Source organism: Grampus griseus (assembly GCF_964374135.1).
Source record: "Grampus griseus genome assembly, chromosome: 11".
NCBI lineage: Eukaryota > Metazoa > Chordata > Mammalia > Artiodactyla > Delphinidae > Grampus > Grampus griseus.
In genome coordinates, this window is record NC_139005.1 from 92,681,454 (window position 1) to 92,691,995 (window position 10,542).

At 54.2% G+C, this 10,542-nt stretch overlaps 2 protein-coding genes across 5 annotated transcripts in view; one reads left to right on the top strand and one right to left on the bottom strand.

Annotated features, from left to right (window-relative positions):
- Positions 1-3,178, top strand: part of MICALL1 (MICAL like 1) — a gene marked incomplete at its 5' end in the record, with an annotated part of 28,263 nt that extends 25,085 nt beyond the window's left edge. For both annotated transcript variants that reach the window (XM_082665183.1, XM_082665184.1), the window contains one exon: positions 970-3,178. In XM_082665183.1, coding sequence (XP_082521309.1) covers positions 970-1,091 — 122 coding nt within the window. In that variant the 3' untranslated portion in view covers positions 1,092-3,178. The remainder of the gene's footprint in view (positions 1-969) is intronic.
- A 287-nt stretch (positions 3,179-3,465) lies between these two features.
- LOC309830317 (UPF0193 protein EVG1) lies at positions 3,466-10,537 on the bottom strand (the record flags this gene model as incomplete). Of its 3 annotated transcripts, XM_082666789.1 has the most annotated exons (6): positions 3,466-4,395; positions 4,587-4,687; positions 4,870-5,001; positions 5,706-5,888; positions 9,382-9,444; positions 10,435-10,537. In XM_082666789.1, the coding sequence occupies 6 exons, from the start codon at positions 10,535-10,537 to the stop codon at positions 4,324-4,326; spliced, it is 654 nt and encodes a 217-aa protein (XP_082522915.1). In that variant the 3' UTR covers positions 3,466-4,323. The 3 variants fall into 3 exon arrangements, with proteins under 3 accessions (XP_082522915.1, XP_082522916.1, XP_082522917.1); XM_082666790.1 differs by lacking the exon at positions 9,382-9,444; XM_082666791.1 differs by lacking the exon at positions 5,706-5,888.
- Positions 10,538-10,542: the final 5 nt, after the last annotated feature.

Below are 10,542 nucleotides of genomic sequence, written 5' to 3' on the forward strand. Positions count from 1 at the left end.
TTGGAGTGGGCGCTACAGGGACGGTGTGTGCAAACTCCTAGCCCCTGCTTTGCCAAGAAGGCCGTGTGTAGCAAGGCAGGTCACCCTACGGCCAGGAGAGTGGGCGTGGGATGCCCTGGTGCCCACAGGGAGGACGGTGGCATGTGGGAGCATTTCCCAGGGCGCGTCTGCCTTAAACTGTGCGTTCCTCCTTGAGATCTGCAGCTGGTGTAGGAGGGGTCTGTGGGACCAAACAGCAGGCCCTCCCGCAGATACGATAGTGCCCAGCATGGTTAAGAGAGCACTGGACTGGGAGGCATGAGCCCTGGGCCTAATCTTGGTTCCACCAGTGACTCATTTGGCGGCCTTGCGGTTAAGTCTGGGCTCCAGTTAGACTGGATTCCGGTCCCAGCTCTGGCACTTCCCAGCGGGGTGGCTTTGAGCCGCTTCACCCCTCTAGGCCTCGCTCTCCTTGTCCGTGGAATGGGGGACAAGGCACGCACCTCCCGGGCATGTGCTGAGGATGACTGAGGTAGTGTGTATAAGGCACTTAGTCCAGGGCCTGGCCCCTGCATAAAGCTCGGTTGGTGCCAGTCTGTTTCAAAACTCCCATTTTCCTCGTCCATAATAAGCTAGGGGCTGGGCGAGATGATTTCTGAGGTCTCCTCTGCCTCTGACAGTCAGTGTTCGTGTTGTAACCCACAGAGCTGTGAGCACCAGCCTAGGGGAACCAAGCCCTTTAGAGATGAACGTCTGCCACGCTGTAGGGCTCCCCCATTGCTTTCACGGGCGCTCGTCTCCCGATCCTGCCAAAACACTGGGAAGGGGTAGGGTCTCGTCCTAGAGACAAAGAACTGGAAGCTCAGAAAGGTGAAGGGGCGCACGGTTCCGGAGAGGGGGTAGCGGTGGGCTGAGCCTGTTGGCCGGCGCTCCTAGGCATCACCACCACCCCCCGGCCTGCCCCGACCGACTCTCCTCTCCCTTCTGCAGAGTTCCAGAAGGAGGCTGAACCCGAGGGCAAGAAGAAGGGGAAGTTCAAGACCATGAAGGTCCTGAAGCTGCTAGGAGACAAGCGCGGTGCCAAGAGCAAGTCCCCGGGAGACGAGAGCTAACAGTGCGGGCTGCCAGCTGGGGACCCCGCCGCTCCTGGCTCGGCCCGGGCTGTGCTCTGCCAGGGACGCCCAGCTGCCCTGCAGGATCAGTCGAGGGGAAAGACGGCTTAAGGGGAGGCAGCCTCTGGGTGATGGCCTCTCCCTCCTCAGGGTCCTCTGGCTCGTCTGGGCCAAAGAGTTTTCTTCCCTCTCCTCTGAGCCACCGGCAGCTGCGCCTCAGCCCTGCCCAGCCTGGCTGTGATGACCCCAGATGCTGGGACTGACCCAGGGAGCGAGCTGGCTCCTGGGTCCGGGGAGCAGCCGCAGCCGAGCACACCCGCCCTCGTCCCACAGCACCTGGCCTGCCGTGCCGGGCAGCTCCTCGGTCCCTCTTCCCTTCTGTGCCACGTGCAGAGGGGAGCCTTACCTGTCAGAGTCTCTGGGTCTTTCTGCCCACGAGGTGGGCCCAGGGCGGGCCTCTGGCCTGGGTCTCCCGCCCCGGCCCTGGTTCTGAGTCTCTGTCTTCCTTTCGGTGCAGGCGGCCCTCACTCTCTTTCTCCTCACTCAGGACCTCTATTTATGAAGTCTCTTAATTAAGTTCGAGGTAGTTACTGTGTCCTCAGACACGAATGGGCCTGGACAGATCCCTCCCTGTGTTGCTCGGAGTTCTAGGAGCTTCCCTCGTCTCCCCTCATTCTGTAGGAGGTCTCTCTGTCCAGGACACCGTGCCGGGGTGGGTGGGAGCCAAGTGCTGAGCCCCCGCAGGGAGGGTCCCGGGGACGCAGGCCCCAGCTGCGGTTCTGGCCCCGCCCCTCGGCCAGGTCAGCAGCAGGCGGGGCTGCTGCCGTAGGTGCTAACCCTGGTCCTTTACCGCACTGCGGCCCGGCCCCTCCTTTAGGCTCTCCCCGCCACCCCAGGGCTGGGGCGCAGTGGACCCACTCCGGGTGGTCATCGCCAGCCTGTCTTCTCACACTCGTCTGTTGTCTGTTCTCTCCCGACTTGTTGCTGCCGAAGGACTCATGGTCGCTCGGCCCCTGGGATGGCTGTGGGAGCGGAGGAGCCGATGGGGGCCACCACCTTCCCCCCACAGAGTGTGCCCAGCAGCTCTTGGTCAAAGCACTGTTGCTGTAAGCTATTTCCGGGGTGCCTCTAGGGCCCCCTTCCCTCAGCCCACCTGTGGGGAGAGGTTGTACTGTATTAATTTGAGAGGGTTTTCCTCCCCGACAATAAATGGAGACCACCTCAGTCGCCAGTGCCCTGCAGCCTCGAGGCGCCTTCCCCTCGCCAGGCCTGCCTTCTTCCCTGCCTCTGCCAGGCCTTGAGGCCGGCGTCTCTGCTTGCCCAGGAGGGCGTGGAGGGGCTGTCCACCGCTGGGGGCCCTGGCCCTCACTGCCTGCCCCCCGAGCAGGACCCCTTCCTCTGCAGGGACAGGTGGCTCCCGCGCCTGTGCAGCCCGCGGCCGCCTCCTTCCTGACATGCCTGTTGACCTGCAGCTGGGGTCACCAACTCCAGCGGCAGGTGACGCACGTGAACCGGGCTGGGTGTGTCCTGAGGGACGGCCCCGACACCCGGGTGGTGGGGACTGGGGTGAATGGGGGTGGATACGCCACAACTAGAGGGGAAGTTCTTCCTCATTTAAGTCAACTGTAGCCTGTGGGATGTGGGCCCAGTGGGGCCAGATCTTTCCATTTTTCAAGAGAAACTGGAAATCCCGATGGTGCGTGTGTGTGATTTGTAAATGTCGGCAACCGATGCGAATTTAAATCGAGGGCAGGCTGCTGTGGTGTCACGGGGGGGCCGACTTTGTCCCGGGCTGTCCTGGGTTCTCTGGTTTGCTGCCCCTGGGCCACGTGCTGGGGCCTTCGAGGTGGAGGGCGGCTGTCCTCGTCATGTTGCACCCTTGGCCCTCAGGTTCTGGAGGGTGTGTGGATACAGCTTCTCATGGAGTGTTACAGAGCCCAGCCCTTGGTCTGGTCCTCTCTGTTTGTCTGTTTGAGGCTGCAGGGCCGTGTTTATTCTGCAAACCCAGACTTGGGTCATGTGGCCTGAGAAGATTATATGAATCCCTCCAAGTGGGATGGTTGGTTGAAATTTCTGAAATACTTTGATTTATGGGGACAGAAAAATGACAGAATACTGGAGACCATAAGGCTTGTGGTTGTCAAGACACGGGGACTGCCGTGTGCCGTGCGCCAGGCCTGGGGCGCTGCTCCTGGGGGTGGATGTCTCCTCAGCAGCCTTTTGAGGCAGGCCGCACAGGCGAGCCATCGGAGATGAGGCTGCTGGGCTCAGACCGCACAGGCTGGGAGTGAACTTCCAACGCAGGACCCCTTCCGTCTGGGTCCCTCCTACCCCTTTGGGTTTCTTTCTATGGGCTGTGCGTTTGGTGGAAAGACAGAAAGCTAACTTTTAATCCTGAGTAGGCTACTTGCTAGTTAAATGACTCTGGTCATAGCATCTTGGTGAGCCCCGGTTTTCACATAGGGATAATGTACCATCACAGGCATTTATTGAGAATCAGCTGAGAGTGACACCGGCACCTGCCGTCGTGCCCGGCCATGGGGTGCTCCAGGAGCCTTCGTTCCATTTTCACTTGAAATGTGCAAAGCAGCTAGAAACCAACTGGGCTTGGAAAATTCTAACCCCTTGAACAAATAAGGTTTATCCCTCTGAAAACAAAATGGTGTGTGTAATGACCTACGTTAAATGTGTTTTATTAGCCTGTTAATCACAGTGGTTAAATATTTGCCCAAAGCTGTAAGAAGTCAAATAAGTAGGTCCTAAGACAGGTAGGAAGAAAGGAATCATATTCATTACTAAGTTCTGAAAACCTAACGTGCCAGACACAGGGACACGCAGTGGGTGAGGCCGTGGGAAGGGAGCCCAGTGGATGCCCTTAGACATACACCCAAGATGGTGAGACCTGGATCCTTGCTTTCACTGTGTGTGTGGCGCTTTCCCCAAGAAAAGACTCTGTGTGTGTGTATGTGTCTGTACCTGTGACTGGTCTCAGAGGCTCAGCTGACTGAGGATCCCTGGGCAGAGTCTCAAGGAGAATCAGCTCGTTTTCTGAGACGTGGTCCATTTTCTAGGGTGCTATGTGCAGGGTGCCCTAGGTGGGGGCAGATGCTATACAACCATTTACATGGCTGAAGGCTGGGGTGGGTGGGCTGACCTGGGGGTGACCCTGCTTGGCAAGGGGGTGGGCTCCAATGGTAGAGGTTGGGCTCCCCCGCCCCCCTCCGGAGGCAGATTAAGTGGTGGCAAGAGCCTTCCTAAGTTCCTCACTCCTCTTGTGGTCAAGGTCTTCCATTTCCTGTAGTTTCTGCAGAGGGCATCAGGGAAAGCTGGGGATCAGGGAAGGAACTCCAGGAGCCATCGCAGATGGGAGGCTAGAGCCGGACTCCCGAAATGGCCGCAGCTGACCCTTTATTCCTGCTCACATCTCGTCCTCCACACTCACAGGGGTGCATCGCCCCCTCCCCGCCGGCTCCATTTCCCTGTTGCTTCTCCTACCTGCGAGATTTCAGTAAGGATGATCGCTTGGTACTGTCTGCCCTGCCCTAGGGCCTCCATGTCAGCCAGGAATTCTTTCCTCTCCTGGATTTCCTTTACCACTGGAAAGGGAAAGGGCCGTCAGTGTACAGGGCAACGGGGGCCCTCGGGCTCCCAGGAGGGATGGCAGGGACGGCAGGTTGCTTTTCTTGGGAACAGGAAGCAGTTCTGCGGTTGCCCCTCAGGGATTCCCCCCTCCACACACACTCCCCTCCCCAGCGTAACTGGCCCATCAGGGGCTCACGTTCTTCAAACCGGTCCAGCTCAGGGGCTGGGTTCTCCTGTCGCACAGGAGGGGGCTTTTTTTTCCGTTCCACTGGCTCCTTCCCGGTGGCAAAAATATTTTGGAGTCTTCGCTTCTCCTTCTCCAGATCTCCTGTTGGGCCCGGACATGGCCTAGTTAAGGCGTGAAGAGCACCCCCATTCATGGTCCGTGTTCCCAGTTGGGCAGGCTCGCTCCAGGGTAACGTGGGTAGGGCTTCTGCAAACCCAGCACCTTCTACCCTAGGTGCCCCTGAGCTGGTCAGTCATGATAGGCAGGAAGGGGTTGAAAGGACCCACAAGAGAACTTCGTCAAAACCCACACGTTGCCCGGGCGCAGAGCAAGGCTAAGAAAACTCAGTGACTGCCGCAGTGCAGCTGGGATGGGGAGGCTGCCTGGGAGCTGTCGGAGGGGCTAGCCCAAGAGCCATGTCAGGTGCCAAGTAGAAACGGGTGGGGGGGAACGACTCCCTGAAATAGGCCGCAGCGCAGAGGAGCCCTGGGTTCCAGGCACCGTGTGAGCTTCAGAGAGCAGTGGCCGTGATGCCTGACCGCCGAACATTCATCAGAGATGGGCGGAAACCAGTTAATGGTTAAAGAGAGTTCTGGAAAAATGTATGAAAACGAGCACCTAACTGGTTTCCCGTGCACCCTGAATGCCCCCAAGCTAACATGTGCTGAGGTTCAAGAGCATCGGTATAAACAACGTGAGAATTTGATTAGCTGCCCGCTCCGCGCTCTGCGGGCTGCAAGTCTCCCTGCCCCCTACCCCCTCGGAGGGCGGTAGGAGAGGGGCTCTAGTGGAGGCCCCTCACTTACGGGTGGCTTGGGGCTTGAACCGCTCCCGGCTGTAGGCCCCGTTGGCTTGGCACATGCTGGCGGGCCGGAGGTGGGACCGGACGGCCAGGATGGGAGGCAAGTAGATGGCTGGGGCCGGCTGCTTGGAAGGCAACACCCTCTGGCTGGAAGTTGGACTGCACTGTAGGGGGAGAGTGTCTCCTCCTGCGGAAGGAAGGGTCAGGGTGGGGGGGCCCTCCTGGCTTTTTTTTTTTTAGTTTATAAAAGCGGTCCCTACCTGTTATAACAAGTCAAACAGTACAGAAGGGTCTTCCCTTCTCCCCTCCGAGCCCCCCTCTACGAGAAGCCATGGTAACAAGTTGGCGGTCTCGGCCCATTCTTTTTGTTGCTTACATAAACATGTTCAAAGATACGTGTGCATATGTAAGATTCATGTTTCAAACACTGGATCATACTGTATTTTATTCAGTAATAGACTCTTAACAGTCTATCATGGACATCTTTCCAGATCACTCCATTTATATATAACTTATTTTTTATAGCTGTATACTAGTCCTTAGAAACATTATTTATTCAATGAGTCTCCTAGTTTCAGAAATGCAGGCAATTTCCAGTTTGTTTTTTTTTTAAACTATTTCAAACAATGATGTAATAAACATTCTTGTACATCCAGCCTTCGTCCTGGTGCTTTGGTTTCTATAGATGGATCCCTAAAACCTGCTTGCTACATGGGCAGGGAGGGGTGGTTTGGATGGTCCCTCCTGTCCATCCCCACTGCCTTGACCCACCCAGACCTGGGGCTCCTCCCCCAGGCCAGCCAAATGTGTCACCTCCTACCTGGTTGACTGGCCCCTCCTCTCAATTGCCTTAAAGCCCAGCTCAGCACAGTCCCCAGCCACTGTTCTGATCTGGCCCCTGTCTACCTCCCTTACATTTCCAGCCTTCTATCATCCATCTGGCAAATACGTATTGAGCGTGTACTCTGTGCCAGGCCCAAGGCACTGGGGGTAAAGTGTGAGTAAGATGAAGCCCTGCCCTCGTGGCACGCACATCTGGGGTGTAGATGATGATAAAACAAGTAAAATATATAGTACGTTAGTGACAGTACAGCGATGGAGCACAGGGTGTGTCGGAGCAGGATTTACAGTTATAAACAGGGTAGCCAGGGAAGGCCGCACGGAGACAGAGACATTTGAGGAAAGACCCCAAAGTGGTAAGAGGCCAGCCCTGCAGGTGTTTCAGGGAAGAGCATTCCAGGCAGAGGGAGCGGCAAGGGCACAGGACCTGAGGTGGGAATGTGCCTGGAGTGCCTGAGGAACAGCCAGGAGGTTAGGGTGCCAGGAGCGGACTGAGCAAGGGGTGGGGTGTAGTGGGACTAGAGGTCAGAGGTCACGGAGGGCAAGAGACACACCGGGCCTCGTAGGCCTCTGGAAAGACTGGCTTTTACTGTGTGTGTGGTGGGAAGCCATCGGAGGCTTCTGAGCAGAGGAATGACATGAGCCCTTTAGCTGCCTTTGAAAATACAGTGTTGGGACTTCCCTGGCTTCCCAGCGGTTAGGACTCTGCACTTCCACTGCAGGGGGCATGGGTTCAATCCCTGGTCCAGGAACTAAGATCCCACAAGCTGCTCGGCACGGCCAAAAAAAAAAAAAAAAAATACAGCGTTGGGGGTCGAGGGTACAGGTAGTCACAGTCAGGATATGGTTTGAAGGTCAAGCAGACAGGACAGCTGATGGGTTGGATGTGGGGTCTGGGAGAAAGAGAAAGAGGAGACAGGATGTCTCTGAGGTGTCTGCCCTGAGGAACCGGAAGGATAGAGCTGCCATTATTCCCCACTACCCTTCCCTTCTCACGCCCTCTACCTAGGGCCACACCATGGTTTATCTCTCTTCTCTGAAGAGATGCTGTGCTTTCTAGAATGTTCCTCCTACTCTCTCTGCTATTTCTACCTGTCCAGTACCAAATGCTACCTCTTCCTTTGGCTCAGTCTCAGTAAATAATTATGGCCCAAGTAATTCTGGGAGTTCAGGTGAAGGAGAGGAATTTGTGGCTTGCAACAGAATTTGAACTAAGCCTCAAACCAACAAGTAGGACTTGGTTAAGAAGAGAGGAATAGGGCTTCCCTGGTGGCACAGTGGTTAAGAATCCTCCTGCCAATGCAGGGGACACCGGTTCGAACCCTGGTCCGGGAAGATCCCACATGCCGCAGAGCAACTAAGCCCGTGCACCACAACTACTGAGCCTGTGCTCTAGAGCCCGCGAGCCACAACTACTGAGCCCACGTGCCACAACTACTGAAGCCTGTGTGCCTAGAGCTCATGCTCCGTAACAAGAGAAGCCACCGCAATGAGAAGCCCGCGCACCACAAGGAAGAGTTGCCTCCGCTCGCCGCAACTAGAGAAAGCCCACGCGCAGCAGACCCAACGCAGACAAAAATAAATAAATAAGATAAATTAAAAAAAAAAAAAAGAAGAGAGGAATAGAGAGATGATTCTAGGAGAAGAAACCAGACTCAACACCAATGCTTGGAGGCACTATTTTAAAGAAAAAACTTTTAAGGAGAGCAAAACTTCCAGGCAAACCGGTGACTTGTGTTGCCCTAACCACTAATGCAATTAGTCCTTCAACTAATGTTGAGCACCTAGGAGCCAAGGTACCATGGTGAACAAGGCAGACCCAGTCCTTGGTCTCCTGGTACTTACTTTTAGTGGAATTTCTAGCATATTCTTTGTAGTCATGTTATAGGGGACCCCAAGTGATTAGTAGATTGCTGAGTATGGAGATTGAGTTATGTGACTCAGCTGTGTTGTGGTGCTAGGCAATGGCGGCCTGAGTTGTCCTTGTCTACAATGAGGAAGGAGATCTGACTTCTGAACTGGTCTGACGGAGCCTCCCTCCCTCTGCCAGTGCTGGGCAGGCACTGTCGATACTTGTCCCTCTGACTTTCCCATCCCCATGCCTCTGTGGTTGACCAGATGCCTCCTGATAGGTACCTTCTTTCTGGAGAGACGGCAATAGCTATTGGTAGATTCAAGTGAGATTTGGCAGGTTTGGACCTTCTGGCATCCTCTTAAAGGTAACTCTACAGATCTCTGTTCTGATCCACTACGTGTTGATTCAGTTAAATCTCAGAAAGCAAGGTTGTTTTTAAGATCTTAGAGAGCACCTTGTTATTGTGCCCATGTACATTCACTTTTTTGTTTTCCTTGAAAATAAATAATACAATGTGTGGTTAGAGGTGAGCTGTGGAAAGGTTTTGCATACTTTTCCTAAGTTGGAAGCCTGCCAGTAATCTTGTTCCTGCCAGCTAAGCTATGAATGAAAAAATCTATGAATGAGACACACACAGTCCTCTCCTCTGGCGAGCTCATATGGTATGTGTGTAAGAGGGCGGGATTAGTTTGTAGACTTGACAGCGTTCAGAGTATTTGGCTGGGCAGGAAGTCTCGAATGGGCTGTGATCTGTTGGGAAGGTTGGCTGGAGCCAGACTGCAGGAGGGGCTCATGTGCTGTGACCCACGTCGGGGGAAGAAGCAAAGACCCTGCAAAGTCAGTTCCCCAGGAGCAAGAGTCAGAAATACTATTCAATTTTTTTTTCTCTTTTAAAATGAGGTCCCCTACTCCTTAATATGGAGAAGCATGAAAAATGTGGCATAGGATCCCTCTGCCCTGGAAGCTTCTGCAGATGGCCTCTTACGTTTCATGGTGTCCATGATGTGGCGCCGTTGGAAGTTTGTCAGTTTGGATTCCTTCATCATCACTGCAGGACAAAGCACTTCAGTGAGGCTTCCTGAGCTGCAAGCAGATGCCTTTATCTCACCCCACTGAAATTTAACATTGTATCACCTCCTGCCCCCATTCAGCACTTGAGTACTTGGCCGCCCCCGCACTGCGGCTTGTGGGATCTTAGTTTCCCGGAACAGGGATTGAAGCCAGGCCCCTGGCAGTGAAAGCGACGGGTCCTGACCACTGGACCGCCAGGGAATTCCCTTCCTTTCCTGCTTTGTTTTTTTTCTATAGCACTCATCACTACCTAAGTTCTATGTACCTTATTATTTGTTACCTTCCTACTAGAATATTAGCTCCATGGGACCAAGAATTTTTGCTTGTTTTTCTTTTCTTTTTTTTTTTATTGCTGTATTTTCAGCACCTAGAACGATGTCTAAAGCACATAGTGGGCTTAAATTTTTTTTGTTGTTGAGTGAATGAAGGAATGAATGAACAAGAATTCATTAAGCATGTGCCAGGGGCTGGAGCTACAATTGTAGCTACAAATGTAGCCAAAACAGGCATCCTGTCCTGATGGAGTTCATGAACTCGAGGGGCAGATGGATGTTGATTCAATGTTAATTCAACGGGACACACTAGGTATCTGACTACAGGTTGCCAATGAAGGAAATTGACTACTAAGTATCCGACTATTAAGCCCACAAAGGAAAAGGTATTTGGTAGAGTGCTGGCGCCTAACAGTTGGTTGCACTGTGGTGGCGGGTGGGGAGGAAATAAAGCTTCCCTGGGGAAATTGAACGTGTGATCTAAGGGACGCAGGGGAGTTAACTACTCTAAAATTCTTAGTTCTTTGACTTTTGGCCACTTCCAAGTTGTAGGACCCCTGAATCTTTCTGAACTCCAGGCTTCTTATATGTAAAATGGAAACAGCAATTACTAAACCATAAGTCATGCAGGGGAGAACTGAGTTACAGAGAGTAACTGTGACCGCCGCTCTTCTTGTGTCCTTTAACGCACTGACCTCTGAGCAGCTCGCAGGTCTCTGGGGTGTAAGTGGCCGGCTTGGGGCAGCGCCAGAACCCTGCTCCTTTGGTCACTGTCTCCACCCTCTCCTGGGAAGCCATGGAGG